The sequence below is a fragment of the Quercus lobata genome, chromosome 1, assembly GCF_001633185.2.
Source record: "Quercus lobata isolate SW786 chromosome 1, ValleyOak3.0 Primary Assembly, whole genome shotgun sequence".
Taxonomy (NCBI): Eukaryota; Viridiplantae; Streptophyta; class Magnoliopsida; order Fagales; family Fagaceae; genus Quercus; species Quercus lobata.
Genome location: NC_044904.1, coordinates 3,459,406 through 3,475,168, shown reverse-complemented (window position 1 = coordinate 3,475,168; position 15,763 = coordinate 3,459,406). Strand labels below are relative to the sequence as shown.

General features: G+C 32.2%; 2 protein-coding genes across 3 annotated transcripts; one reads left to right on the top strand and one right to left on the bottom strand.

Moving 5' to 3' along the window:
* Positions 1-2,432: 2,432 nt before the first annotated feature.
* Positions 2,433-4,967, bottom strand: LOC115974855 (receptor-like protein 46). Its single transcript, XM_031095400.1, is given in 2 exon segments — positions 2,433-2,860; positions 2,862-4,967. Coding segments are annotated over 2 exon segments (2,400 nt in total). The 5' UTR covers positions 4,952-4,967; the 3' UTR covers positions 2,433-2,550.
* A 4,453-nt stretch (positions 4,968-9,420) lies between these two features.
* Positions 9,421-14,891, top strand: LOC115974895 (lipid phosphate phosphatase 2-like). Of its 2 annotated transcripts, none has more exons than XM_031095463.1 (9): positions 9,421-9,652; positions 9,819-9,931; positions 10,793-11,023; positions 11,343-11,430; positions 11,548-11,657; positions 12,310-12,400; positions 12,748-12,936; positions 13,032-13,091; positions 14,579-14,891. In XM_031095463.1, the coding sequence occupies exons 2-9, from the start codon at positions 9,872-9,874 to the stop codon at positions 14,770-14,772; spliced, it is 1,023 nt and encodes a 340-aa protein (XP_030951323.1). In that variant the 5' UTR covers positions 9,421-9,652; positions 9,819-9,871; the 3' UTR covers positions 14,773-14,891. The 2 variants fall into 2 exon arrangements, with proteins under 2 accessions (XP_030951323.1, XP_030951313.1); XM_031095453.1 differs by having other exon boundaries at positions 9,429-9,652; positions 9,743-9,931.
* Positions 14,892-15,763: the final 872 nt, after the last annotated feature.

The window sequence follows — 15,763 nt, the reverse complement described above, 5'->3', positions numbered from 1 at the left end:
ACTATTATTATATTACATAGAATTATTTGGATAAGTTAGTGTTTATTGTTATGTATTTTATTTTATTTTTTGTCATATCATTTTATTTAACATTTAAATTCAGCCACATCCCCCATATATATCATTAAATTATTTATATTTCCACTCCTTTTTTATTTTAAAATTTTTAAAATATAATATTTTTCCTAAATTAAATAAATAAAATTGTCCACATTAAGTGGAGTAATGCTAGGGAAACACTCATTCTCACACCCAATGCATCAAAGGAAGAATGAAATACAAAACAAATCAAGTTAGAGAAACACTAAATTTAAAAATTAAAAAAAAAAAACTAATAATGCATATTTAATGTCATAGAATCATCATCAAATTATGGAAAACGATAGGTTGCAAATGAGAGAGAGAGAGAGAGAGAGAGAGAGAGAGAGAGAGAGAGAGAGAGAGAGAGAGAGAGAGAGAGAAAATCAATACAAAGTAATAAAGAGTAGGTAAAGAAAAAAAAACCAGAGTTGGTAAAGAAAAAAAATCAATACAAAGTAATAAAGAGTAGGTAAAGAAAAAAAAACCAAACGTCAATTAGTAATTGTTGATTGGAAAACAAAGAGGTTGTAAGGAGAAGTTAAAAATAAAATAGAGATTACCGTGTGAAGAACATTAAAAACTTTACAGTGTAATAACATAAACCGTTAAATTCACTTAAAAAATTAAATCAACAATCAACAATTAAATACAATCATAGTACTAAATTTAAATTTAAAACTAATCAAACTCTAACTATGGAAACCATATTAATCATAACTAAAAAAGAGATGTTCTCTGATAGTAGTAGAAATTACATAGAAAATAAAGTTAGAAAATTTAAAAATTCATTTTTTGACATTTCATATAACCTTATTTATAATATATAAATAAATATATATATATATATATATAATTTTCATACACTATTACATTCAAAAATCTAATGAACAGTGCTATCTCTCATTTATTGTCTTTATTATGCAAATCATTAGTTAGTAAATATATGATAATGGTAAGAAGCGTTACAAATGAGATCACAAAAAAATAATATAAAATTAATTAGCCACTATCATTATGGAGTAGTAATCTATAATCTTACGCATTCAAAAAAGTGAAATATAGAATTTTCTTAAAGGTATGTGTAAAGATTTACTATATTTTTTTGTGTGAGTGTGTGTGTGTGTGCGTGTGTGTGTGTGAAGGTAAAAAAAAGGTATCTTTAAGGTTTTTATTAACTTAAAACTAATGAAAAACTAATGGTTAATAACAAAAATTATAGTATTAATAAAATATTTAATGATACCATCCTAAAAAAATTATCACGCGCAATATGGGTATGCGACTAGTTATCATAATACTTAGAACAATTTAAAAAAAAAACCCAAAAATTGCAACAAAATAAAAAAACATGTAATTAGCCAATACTTAAAAATATTTGGCTCTCCCATCCCACCTAACCAATGATCTTCCTCCAACCATTTCTCTCCCCTTTTTTACTCTTCTTCTCCCCATTATATCCCACATTACATTATTCTTCCTCCAATCATTTATCTCCCTTATTTACCTCTTTTTCTGCCCATCAATTCTTATTCCCATTTAATCATTATTGTTTTTTACATAAATTTACTATTACTAATTCTGAAAAATTTCTCTCCCAATCATTCCATATCTTATCCCTAAGAAAGAGTAATTACTAGCTCTTTATTTGATCTTCTTCTTTCTTTTGGTGAATTTTTTTTTTTTTTTTTTTTACTTGCATCTCTGTGGTGGATTTCCGATTCTTTCTAATAGCTAAGCTTTCAATTGATTGTCTTCTGATTTTGATTTCATTCTAATTTTTTTAAAGATAATATTTTAATTTTATGATGACCTTTGATTATCATTATCAAATTAATAGAGTTTCTCAAAAAAAATTATCAAATTAAAAGATAATCATCTTGAGAGTAGGAGAAATTTCATTCATTGCACGCATGTTCATGACCACTGCCTTCTGATCAGTTGCCAACAAATGCTCGAATAAAAAAATTAAGAAAAAAATTACCACCACAAAATTAAATTTGAAGCTTAGAAAAATTGTAGTTATACACGATAGAATTTAGAAAAACATAACCAACTATAACACAAGTTAGAACTATACAACTCAACTCAAAAAATCTTCATGAAATTTGTCCTTAATTCATACTCATGCACAAATTAACCATATGATCTGTTTTTTTTTTTTTTTTTTTTTTTTTTTTTTTTGAGAACTAACCATATGATCTGTTGATATGACTAGTGAGAACAATCTAGGTGGATTTTATATTTTATTATTATTATAACTTATATATTTCTTCTTAGTTTCCCTCTCACTTTATTCTAGTGACAAATTATTTATTGATACTTATTCCTCAACGTATATATTTTTTGATACTTAAGAATGGCTATTTGTTTTTATTGATTTTTTGAAACCCATTACATGTCAGGATTTAGATCTTTGACAATAGATTGCATAACTTGTATGCGATTGAAAATTTAAACTTTTTGCCTTCTTCATTGGCTTCGACAATTTGGAGCTAGTGCAGGAACAAAATACCCCGTAAGATATAAGATTCCTACTGTTACAAAGAAGCCAGTTGAATATCCAAACCCCAGTCCTTCCAATGAGAACCATGTCTTCTTACTCTCATGCTTTGATGGTTTTGTCGGTGATAGTTCTTCTGAACATGGCACCTGAATTTGCATTCCACACAAACCACTATTGTTGGCAAAAATGTTTGGATCATTCATTGTGTCCATTTGGTCACCAATTGGAATCTTACCTGTAAGCTCATTATTACTCACATCCAAAACAGACAATTGACTTTACTAGTGATTGGGGAATTATGCCTGATAGTTTGTTATGTGACAAGTCTAAACTCTCTAGACTCTCTAAATCACCAAGGGTTACTGGTACCTTACCAAAGAAGATGTTATGTGAGATGTTGAGAATCTTTAGACCCTTCAATCTGCCTAATGATGCTGGGATTTCACCAGAAAGTTGGTTCATTGACAAGTCTAACAAAGAGTAGAGCTCAATGTTGTGGCTCGAGAGACCTTGCTTCAACTTTTTCCAATTTACTATCAGATCATTAAACTCGATTGAGAATGAGAAAATATCAGAGAGTGATGAAAATTTTTCTTGTGTTTCAATCATACCAATAAGATTTCCAAACTTTGTAGGGATATTGCCAACAAGATGGTTGTTTGAAAGGTCAAGAATCCTAAGACTACTAAGATTGGAAATACCATCAGGAATAGAACCTTGGAGTGTGGTATTTCGTAAATTTAGGACTTGAAGGGTTGAGATTTGGCTAATAAACTCTGGGAATTCACCTTGGATTTTATTATCATGGATATCTAGGTGTTCAAGCTGGCTCATACTAGTCAAGTTTCTAGGGAAGCTGCCAGTAAACTTATTTTGTCCTAATGCAAGAATTCTAGTTTCTTGGGAAAATTTTGTTGGAATTTCTCCAGAGAATTCATTGGAAGAAAAGTCAATGTATCCAAGTAATACATTGGAGCTAAAATCTGGTAAGCTTCCAGAAAATCTATTGCTTGACAAGTCTAGTAATAGGAGGCGATAAATATTGGAGATAGATTGAGGTACCTTCCCTAAAAAATGGTTACCAGCCAACATGAGAATCATGATTGCAGAAGCATTACCAATATTGTTTGGCAGTTCTCCAGAAAAGTTGTTCCGGGATAGGGAAAGAACTGATAAACTTCGAGATCTGAAGAGACGAGGTGGCAAAGAACCTGTAAACCTGTTATCTGATAGAATTATACTTCCAACTTCCATTTCAACAAGCCATTGTGGGAACAAACCTTCTAGCTTGTTCTTACTCAAGTCCAAAAATTCGAGAGTCTTTTGTTTGGAAATCCAATATGGGATTTCTCCTGAAAGACCACAAGACTTCATAGATAATTGAGATAGCATACACTTTGGCACTATCTTTGCGTTGCTATTCCAAGTTAGATAATTCCCTCCAAGAAAAAGACGCTTCATGCCCTTGATATTAAACAACCAAGATGGAATTTCTCCACTGAGAAAGTTATTTTCCAACTGAAGTGTTTCTAACTTCATCAATTTCTGTATGGATGATGGAATTTTACCTGTCAACTTGTTGTTGCTCAAAGCCAAAGTAGTTATGTTGGATAGATTGCCAATAAAAGAAGGAATCTCCATTGACAAGAAATTGTCCCTCAAGTCCAATTCTTCCAAATTCTTCAAATCCAAAATTGAAGACGGAATTTCCCCAAAAAAATTGTTACTGCGAAAATACAATCGCTGCAACTTTGTCATGTTCCCTATCTCCTTAGGGATATTTCCACCAAGAAAATTTGCGTCCAGCTTCAATACCCTCAAGTTTTGAAGAGAGCCCACTTCCCCACTAAGAATACCGTGGAATGAATTGCTACTTATATCAAGATATTGAAGGTACCTCAAGTGAAAAACTTGAGAGGGAATGGAGCCATCAAAGAGATTATTCTTCAAGTCAAGATAAACCAATTTGCTCAAATTGGTAAAGCTGTTGCCTGGCAATTCTCCTTGTATGTGATTTGAGGACATGTCAAGCAGTTCCAGGCTTCTAATGCGAAAGAGTGGAGTCAAGATGGTGGAAGCCACCACAATGGGCTCCATAGATTGCATGAAGACAAGGGAGTCAAGATGTAGACCAATGACAACCCTGGAATGTAAGCCAGTACTACAAGTGACTCTGTCCCAGTTGCAACAATCTGAGCTTGAATTCCATGACTCTAACTCAAACAATAAGCTTTCTAATGAAGAAGAACTAGTAGTTTTAATGAGAGAAGATTTAAACTGGAGAAGGGCTTGTTTTTGATCTTCAGGACAACAAAGAGAGGGGGTGAAAAAGATGAAAAATGCTAGTAGCAGGCTGAGTTTGGCCATTGTTGTGTTTCTTCGATCCTTGTTGGATGGTTGTGAGAAGTTTGGAGAAGCGGTAGTGCGATAAAAAGAGGTTCACATGCTGCACCACTTGTCGTGGTGTACTCAAAAGTCTTAGTCTATGGGTAAGTAGTCATAGTCTTAGGAAAATCTGTTGGAAAGAAAAGACAGTCTAGAAGGCACTTTGGCTTATCTGATATCTCTTTCCACGAAGTGACATTATTCAAAATGTTGACTTCTTGTCTCATACTTTAAAAATAAAACCAAAAAGTCATATTGGTTTTGCTCCTTCCTGTGAAATGAGTTTACCAAAATTTTGACTTTTCCTCCCTTGTTTAAAGAGAGAGTGTATTATTACTTTACTATTGTTTTGCAAATGAAAAAAAAAAAAAAAAAAGGTGGGTAAGTAGCCTTAGGCCCGTAGCTTTTGGAAAATCTGTTGGAAAGGGAAGAGCGTCTGGAAGGCACTTTGGCTTGTCTGGTATCTCTTCCCATGGAGTGAGATTATTCAAAAATTTTACTTCTGGTCTTATTCTTTAAAAATAAGGACACGGCTTGTGTCCAGTGGAAATTTTCACTGGACACGTTGAATGTTCAATGGTGGACATGTGTCCACTCTTAGACACATGTCTATCATCCAACGTGTCCAATGGAATCTTTCACTGGACACAAGTCATACCTTAAAAATAAAATAAAAAGATACTGAAAGTTGTATTCACTTTGTTGCGTTAAAATAAATTGACCACGATTAATCTCTATCTATCTATCTATCTATATATATTAATAGAAAAGCAAAAAGAAAATTTATAAATTTTAAATTAGAATTCAATTAAAGTCTAATTTTGCATCACATATCTTATCTAATCAAAAATTTTAAATTTTTGTGCTAAGTTAATTAATTCAAGGGTCATGCTAACGGGTGTTCTTAGAGCAATGGTTAACAATTTATTTTATGAAAGTTTTGACACCACTTTTATGGGAAATAGAAAAAGCTATCAAAACATTAATTACTTTTTTTTCTTTTTCCATTAAAACTTTCTTTAAATAGATTATTAATCATTACCCTAAGAGCTTCTGTTAGCTTTTCCTTTAATTCAATATAAAAATTAGAATTCAATTAGAGTTTAATTTTGTGTCACATGTCTTATCTAATATAAGTTTTTTTTTTTTAAATTTTTGTACCAAGTGAGTTAATTAAAGGTAGAAAACAAGCAGATCATTATAAATAAATCATAAAAAACATAATCATATATATATAAATCAATACTTAGAGAAAATTTAATTAGATTCAAAATTGAATTTTGCTTTTGTTAGCTTTCCATACAAATTAAATTGTTTAGATTTTTACTGTTATTTTTTCTCTGAACTAATGTGAATTTTTTTTTTATTGTTTCTATTTAAATATTTTATATGTCAGGATCTTGAACATAACAAATTGTAATTGAGCTGAATGATCTCATGCACCTATCTCTATTCAATTTAGGAGACAATATTGGACCAGTTTATTCTTTTATCTTGTGTTGTATTTAGTAGAATTTTACTGATAGATTGTGAATTGATATTGTATATATAGTATCTAATAGTAATTTTCAAAATTATATACATAATAGCAGTGTAATGAGAAACTTGGCGTAACTAATATCACAAAAATTGCAAGAAAAAACTATTTTAGTACCTCCAAATGTCATGGTCAAACTAATATCCTATATGTTTTATAACTCAAGCTAACATCAATAGTACCACTACAATTCACTTACGCATGGATTACATACTAGTTAATATAATTACCCAAATTGATTAACTAGGTCAAATTACATGCAAATAGTGGACTAACAAGTCACCAAATAAACTAATATGCAGTAGAAAATAAATAACATAGTGATTTGTTAATGAATTGGGAAAACCTCTTGCAAAGCAAAAACTACACCGAGTGAATTTTAGGTCACCACTCCCAAAAATCAACTGATTAAGAACAAGCGGTTATAAGTATAAAGAATCTTACCACTACCCTAGACTATCCCAAAATACCAACCTACAATTGAACTTTTACTCCAATACCCAATTAGACTTGATCATGCAGCAGATTTCTTCACTTTGCACAAATTTCCAATATGTGACTAACTCCTTTGCACGAGTCCTAATACATGACTAACTCCAACAATTTGATTAATTGTTGTTAGCTGCAAAGTTTTTCACTTTATAGACGATGAAGATCAAGAAACACTTGGTTACAATATCCTAAGACATACAAACGCATTAGCTTCTCACGGAGTATATGAGTTCTAGGTCTCTATTTCCATACTTGATAACTTTTAAAATAAACCTTATATATGACTAAGGTTATAGAGAGAGAAACCCTAATCATTCAAGTCATCATGGGCTGAATTTCAGATCTAAAAATTCTGAAATTGTAATTCTCGATAGATCAAGCTCATGTTGAGCTTGTGTTGAGCTTCTTCATTAAAGCTCAATAGATACTAGTGTCGAGCTTCACTAAATCAGTTTTTCTTTACTTGTTTCTTGGATCAATTTTCATGTCTTTAATGATACCACTTGATGTCTCTGAACAACATACTTCTTGATACATTAAACCCAACTTAGATTTACCTAATTACAAGTAAAATGCGTTTTGTTAAAGGATAAGCCAATTCATAAAAAATTTGACCCTAACAGGCTTGTCTCTTTCCGGTGAAATGAGTTTACCAAAATTTTGATTTTTCCCTCCCTTTTGTTTAAAGAGAGAGTGTATTATTACTTTACTATTGTTTTACAAACGCCAAGAAAAAAAGAAGAAGGTGGAACTGTGGAAGTAGAGGAAGATTGTAAATGTATTTTATCAATGTATTGGAGGTGATTAAATAGAAGATTTATATATATATATATATTCCAAGTTCTAACCTTCCAATAGCGATGTAAAAAACAGTTTACTAGCTATCATCAATCTGTTCAAGACATAAGCTGCATAATGAATTGAGATCCCATTAGTTGGTCCATTCATGGTTATGGAAAAAATTGGAAAAATTAAAAATTAAAAACATCACATGCCTTATAGCTAAATTTCAGACCATTAAATTACTCAGGATTTTACTAGATGTATAGTTAATATTAGGTAAGTATGGCATATACAAACAAACACTGTATTCCGTAGATTAAGTCCTTTTGTTAGTACCAATCACAACATGTTAAGTTGATAAAACAAAAATAAGTGTAACAAAGGTAGTTTATTAAGCTTGTCTAGGCAGAGAAGATGGAGTGAATAGGCGCAAATATGGGCCCGGCCTAAGTGGAAAATTGCGAGCCTCTCATTAATTAAAAAAAAAGGCCCACTCTATTCAAGTTGGCCTTTATATCCTAAAAGATAGTGTTGAGCTAAAGGCCCAACATACCACTCCATAACGAAAGGTCCCATCATATTATCACTTTCCATCAGCTCTGATTTTGATTTTTGAAGAGGGCTTTTGTGGTTCCAAATTGTGGAGCAACCAGTAATGCTTGGAGTCTTCTATTGACCAATGAGCAATGACCATACAGTGTGGTAAGTAGCAGATTGACTAGATTCTATTCCAGTCAACCTAATGGCCTCTATCTAACCTCTTGCCTAATCTTGAGGCTATCACGAAGAGATTTTTTTTCGTAATTATGTGTTATGTATGGAATAGAAGCATTATATATGCTTAAGAGAATAATCGGATAGTTTAAAATATTTAAACAACCAAAAGAAAGGTAATGGACTCTACTCTACATATTTTTGAATCTTCAATTCCACTCCACGATCAAATCCATCCAAGAAAACTGAAATAAACTAAAAGAGAGAACGTCACACACCATCATAATGCAAAAGAAACAATCTTTTTAAAAAAAGGTTTTGACTTCTATTTCGGCGGCCATATCTATTTATTAATAAGAAAATTGAAAAATATTCAAGTGTCATTATTTATTTATTCTTTGAGCGAAAACAAAAGGCTATTTGAAAAAAATACCAATTAAAGAAAAAATCTACTAAAAACAAAATGTTCTATCTTTATTTTATGACCTAATTAGAGAATTTCAATGCAAGCAAATATATTTTGTCAACCCACTAAGTAAAAATGGCTTATATTTATCGATTAATCCAGTGATTATAGAGAATGGTGGGACGGTGGCGGTTGGAAAATTGAAATTTTAGTAACCCATCAATATCGATTTGGACCATTCGATTAAGGACTTTAACCATAGCCCGACCCACGGGGCCTAAAGCAGTAAAGCCTCATTTATTGGTTTCCTTTGTGTAGGCCACAAACGCCACCATTTGTCGCTGAAAGGTAAGTCAACATATTGGACGGTAGTGGTCATCAAAGTCCAGACATAATCCTGACCGTTCAAATTTTTCTACCAATCAAAAATAATAATATAATAAAATACCTTATCCTTTTCTTTTTATTTTTTTTTAATTTATTTATTTTTAAAGTTCTTTACTTGATTCACACTTGATCGTTAACACTTAAAACTAAACGGTGTTCCAATACAGAAACCGCCCGGCGGCAAATCCTCTCATTTCAAAACTTTCCCAATTCTCTCTCTCTAAAAACTGAATAATTAGAGAGAAGAAAGATTTTTCATTTTTGAGAGTAATTGCCTGCCTAATGGGGTCCCATCATATCATATCAAATCCAATTCTCAAGTGCAATTATTTTCCCTGAGAATCCAAATCTTATTTTCCCACAGGTAAAAATAATTATACTTCCTTTTCCACTGTTAATTCAGTGTGTCGTCACTTTCTCATTCTCTTTCTCACTCACTCTCATTGCTCTGCAGTCACTTCCTTTTTCCTCTTCATGATAAGATAAGACTCTCATTATCTTTTTGGTTTACATTTGCAAATTGTTGTTAGAACTTCCAAAGTACTACAACTTTGTGCGTTAATTCTCCGCTTTATTTTCGTCCATGGCGTGGCGAAATATAAGATCGCTCTTTACCTTCTCGAATGTTCGGAATTCCTTTCAGGTTCGTTGACTATATTTAATTTAATAATTAATTAATTTAATCCTCTTCTGATTCTCATCTAATTACAGAATTATTATTATTATTATTATTATTATTTTCAGTTCTGAAATTTAAATGTTGAATTATGAATTTTGACTGGTTTAGTTTTGTTTATGATTAGAGAAGTGAGGCTTTTTAATTAATTACTGGGACTGATTTTATATATGTCTTAGAATTCAATGATTTTATCAGTCTGGAAATTGTGGTGGGATGTTGGGGGCTTTTGTGTTGTTAATCAGAATGCAATATCTAATGTTGTAATCTGCTTCTTCAACTAGAGCAAAGTTTTTCTTTTCGCAGTTATTACTACTCGTGTTCCTATAAAACAGAAAATATATAATGTGTAGAAAAGTTTTAGCTTTAAGCCTAAGAAGTACGGACACCTTGAAACTATTGGCGTGTCAGACACTTTGTCGAACTCAAGTATGTTGAGGACACTCTGCATGCGTGTCCAGAGTGTATAGGTATGAAAAAACATCATTTTCCTTATTTAAATGATACTTTGATTTTATATATATATATATATATATATATGTATATATTTAAAGATTTTGATGGCTATTATTTATTTTGAAATTTTAAAATAAACATAAAATATAGGTAAAAATATATTAATTAATTAATTGTCGTATTTTTGTGTCCTTCTTCTTCAAGAATTGTTCGTGTTCAGGAAAAAAAAAAAATTTAGCTTCCATTCATCAGTAGAATATATTAGATTCTTTAATGAGGTGATTTATGAAATATGTGCTTGCCCTCTAAAATCTTAGAGCAACAAATGGATTCAATGGTCTGGCATTAATGCAAATTTTGTGTATGTTACAGCTGAGCAGATATAGAAAAGTTGAGCTTGGGGCACCGGCACACACTATTAAATCTCATGGTGCTGCTCTTGCTATGAATCACAAGCATGATTGGCTTATATTGCTGTTTCTTGCAATGATAGAAGTCACTCTAATTGTCACTCATCCATTTCGCCGCTTTGTGGGAAAGGATATGATGGAAGACCTTAAGTATCCTATGAAAGACAACACAGTTCCTGTATGGTCCGTTCCTGTAAGTATTTATTTTCTCAAATGTTGTTATGTAAATTTTATTATAAGGAACTAAGACAGCGTTTGTACTCTACAAGGAAATTAATCTATTGCTGCAAAACACTTTGTCAATTGTGTTCTGTTTTCAATAGCTTTGTGATTTAAGTTTATTTGATATTTATAATATTTAGGGACTTAAGTCAAGGATTATAAATTATTGAAACTGTGCTATCTGGAAAAGGACAATAGAACTGTAAAGAAAGTGAAATTTTGGCCTTAAAGATGATATGGATAAGAAAATGAATAATTTTAATGTTCTTTTCCTTTTTTTTTATGATCAGATGTATGCAGTTCTGTTGCCTATTGTCATCTTCCTTCTCGTCTATATTCGTAGGGGAGATGTGTATGATTTGCACCACAGCACTCTTGGTATGATAGTCATTATTCAACCAGAACAATTTCTTTAGTGTATTTTATTCTTAATCTTAGCTAAAGGAATATATTGTGAAGTGTTATATGATAACTTACATCTCTGTTGAAGAGCAGGTCTCTTATTTTCTGTGCTGGTTACTGCGGTGATTACGGATGCAATAAAAGATGCAGTTGGCCGGCCTCGACCAGACTTCTTTTATCGTTGCTTTCCTGATGGAAAGGAAGTATGGTCTCATTTATCTCCAAATTCTTTTGTGTTTTTGTTGTTATTAAATGTCAATTGTTTTCCCAAAATCATTCAAACTCTTTTGTACCTTTATTGGTATCATATGTCACACAGCCCAAAAAGTAAGTTTGGTAAAACCTCTTTAAGGAATTGTACAAAGCAGACTCCAATTGTTAGGACTAGATTCAGGTCATTCTCCCCCCTCCCTTTTTTTTTCTTTCTTTCTTTCCAATTGATGTCAAACTAAGAGGTTTAACAACTTGCCCATCCCAGTCCTTGGTTAGATTTGGTGGAGAGGATCAGGTGTAGCTCCAGGTACCTACATGCCCCAATAAACAAGAAAAAAATTCCAAATGTTGCCAAATTTGAGTATTTATAGTTAATCTACTAAGTATTGTGCAATTGTTTTTGTGGGACATAAGAATCATTACATAAATATTTGAATATGTCATTTTAACTGTTTTTCCATTAGTCTTCCTCAACAACATAGAGTTGCTTCCAAACTCTTGCCTATTAATTTTAATTCAATTATGGAAACCTTTTCTTATTTTGAAAATTTTTTGGCCTGAATGTCCAATATCTTTCATTATTATAATATGCCAATCTCCTCTAGTACGTAGTTACTGATGTTTGGATTCTTTTTTTGTTAGTTTTATGATCAATTGGGAAATGTAATCTGCCATGGTAAAGCTAGTGATATAAAGGAAGGGCACAAGAGTTTCCCAAGTGGTCACACTTCATGTAAGCAACACTTCCTTCTACAGATTTTAATATTTTTGTTGAATTGATATGGATAAAGTTACACATCAACAACATACGGAATCCATAATCTATTATACCTAAAAAAGTTAATAATTTAAGCAAGGTGGTTTAAGAAGACATGGAAGTATCCTAAAATAATTGCCAAACCAGGCCTTTGATGGTATTGTGCTTGTAAAGTTTACTTCTAATTGCTTCATATTTACATTCAGAACCAAGTAGACAATTTTTTATATGACTTAATCATAAAGAATGCTATCATGTCAGTTTACCAAAGAAGCAGTGTATGAATCTTCACATTTGATATAATTTATGATTTTGGTCTGCAGGGTCCTTTGCAGGCTTAGGTTTTTTGTCATTTTACTTGTCTGGAAAAATTCAAGCATTTGATCGCAAAGGGCATGTGGCAAAACTATGTATAATTTTCCTTCCGCTACTTGTCGCATCCCTTATTGGTGTCTCACGAGTTAATGACTACTGGCACCATTGGCAAGATGTGTTTGCTGGAGGTTTGCTAGGTATGCTTTTTTATTATAACTAATGGGGAAAGTGAAATTGGAATTGCATTTTTGGTATAGGGCTTTAGCAGCTTTACATGGTTCATCTCTTGCAGGGCTAGTTGTGGCAGCATTTTGCTATCGACAATTCTTCCCAAACCCTTATGATGACGATGGTATCCATTTTCTTTTCTTTTGTTCTTTCAATAAGTACTATTGTTGCATATGTCTCAAAACACTAGAAGAAATTTTATTGTAACATTACATTACATACATATTATCAAATATGTGTTTAATCAGTTTCAAAACATGTCTCCACTTCATACTAAATTGAACCAATATATATATATATATATATATATATATATGACGAAGGTTTCAGCACTTTGGTTGCAATCAAGATGGACCCTCTTTTGCTATATTGTTGCAATATGAATTGACTTATTCAGCTAAAAAAAGCCAACTTTTTGCACATTCCAAGAGTTGTAAAACCCCATGTTTCTTTTATAAATTTTTACAAAAAAGGATGCAGTCACCTCAAGTGTCATCCAAAATAAAATGGACTCATTCGTGCTTTAGGTGGTTCAGGAATACTGAATCACTTCACAAAAATTAGTGATAAGTATATTCATTCTTAATGGTTTTGAGTCTTCCTTTTCAAATAGGCTTTGGCTAATTCCAAATGTGGAAGCTTAGTTTTTTTTTTTTTTTTTTTTTTTTTTTTTTTGAAAAAAAGAAATCAGTTAAGTTATTAATTATGGCCCATTCAAGTTTTAATGTGTTACCCTCTGGCCTTGAAGACTGTCATTTATTCTGCTAAAAAATTGATTTGTTCATTCATTTCTTCTCTTCTTCATTTTTCTTTGGGGAAAATGAATATTGTATTGAAGACAGCTATCTAACAATGCTACCTATTCATCTTATTTTGTTTCCTTGTTTAGTTCACATGTGGGAGTGTATCTGTCAATGAGTGAATATCTATCCTTTTCATTTGTTGAAATTTTGGAATTGTTTGTCATGACAAAGATTAAATATAGATTAATTTGAACTCGAATTGCTTGGGATTCAAGATTATTGTGAAACAACAACAACAACAAAGTCTTAGTCCCAAAAATTTGGTTTCTACTATGGACTCTCAACAAATTAGTTAGGGTTGGCTATGGGATTCAAGATTATTGTGGATAAAAATGTCAAAAAGTAGAGAACCCCAGAGTAAAGGAAAATTTTTGCAAATATTATGTGGAGATAATTAGTGAGGAATGAATATCTGGAAACTATTGCAGCCTGGATATAAGAAATGTTATATCTTAGAAGTTAGAACTGCAATTGGGTACGCCTATGCTGCACTGATTGCCATGGAGTTGCAAAAAGATATGAAAGTTTGAAATCTAGCAGCTATATTAATCCAATACTGTAATATGATAAGCTTTAATTTTCTTTTAGAGTAATTCTTGTGTTTCAAATGCTTCAATGAGAAGTTGTTGGGATCTTAGAAGAGGAAGTAGGATGAGAAAATCAAGTCACTCTAGCCACTCAGTTTATTGGTGGTAACCTGAAACGATTCGCATGTTTAACTTCTTTTTCTGCACATCATTTTCCATTTTAATTGAATCTTCTTTTTTCACTGCTTTGAGCTTCCTTCAATTTAATCTTCTGGTTTCAGGATGGGGCCCTTATGCATATTTTAAAGCTATGGAGGAGGCACGTTGCAATTCAAACACATCCAATAATTTGACTACACCTGATGTGCAGGCCCAAGGGATTCAGGTTGTGAACCAACCGGGAAGACAAAATGGTGGGGCAGTAGGCAATCTAAGCTCTGCCCAGGATGCAATGGAATCAGGGAGATCATTGTGAATATTTTGTACCTTATGCTTCTGGACTTCATGTATGTATGTGTAAATGACAATTCTCTGTATCAACAGAACTTTAGGCTTAGCAATGTAGAATGCAGTTTGATTGTGGCCTTTATTGAATCATGAATGCAACAGTGTCTAGGGAATGGACAAAAAGAAAAGGACAGTCTGAAAAAAAAAGTAAAAAAAGACGGCACCAGCAATCTAGAGAAACAAAGGTAGGTGATAGTAGATGAGCTGAAAATGCTTCTCACCTCCCCTAGTCACGCACACACATGGTTAACAGCAAGACTACTCAAAATAAAAGACACTACTAATCAACCCTATATGTATAAGCACCAAAAATTCCACTCTGTGTTTCTCTAGTTTCAAACTCGTGCAAAGTTGAAATGGGAGAAGAGACGCGCAGCCATATTTGGTAAACAAAAAATACGTTTGACCATTAAATCAATTGTGTACAGACTTGGTTAATTCAGTTGGATAGATCATATGGTTTTTGTGCCACTTAATTTCAACAGGTTGTGCATTGCCCCCTGATTTATGAGGATAGTATAAAATGTCAGGCTGCTACACAAATGCAGGGCCCTTAGGCAATCGATAAGAGTTTAAATTGAAGTAGTTATGAAAAATTGGTTGTGGTAGGTGCCCTTAGGCACTCCAAATGTTTATTAAAAAAGAAAAATTTGAAAAGAGAAAGAAGCACGTCTGGGAATACGTACTAATTAATTGACCCCCCCCATTTGCTGAATTTTGTAAGTTCTGGGAAATTCATATTTTTAGGTTGGCAAAGACTTTGGAGAAAGTGGACAATTGTGTAATCAATAATATTGATTATTGAGCCACATGGAAATGTGTATTAATATGACTATATTTTGGTAAGCTTTGCTATCATGCCAAAGTGGCCTGCCTTAGTTAAACCTTGTAGTTTCTAATTTGTTTTTGTTACTTCCTCATACAATCTCTATCATCAATCACCGATTGACCAATAGTCG

Coding starts and splice junctions, on each gene's coding strand:
- LOC115974895 (XM_031095463.1), top strand. CDS start 9,872: ATGGCGTGGCGAAATATAAGATCGCTCTTTACCTTCTCGAATGTTCGG. Junction 12,401..12,747: donor CCCAAGTGGTCACACTTCAT/GTAAGCAACACT, acceptor TTTGGTCTGCAG/GGTCCTTTGCAGGCTTAGGT. Junction 12,937..13,031: donor GTTTGCTGGAGGTTTGCTAG/GTATGCTTTTTT, acceptor CATCTCTTGCAG/GGCTAGTTGTGGCAGCATTT.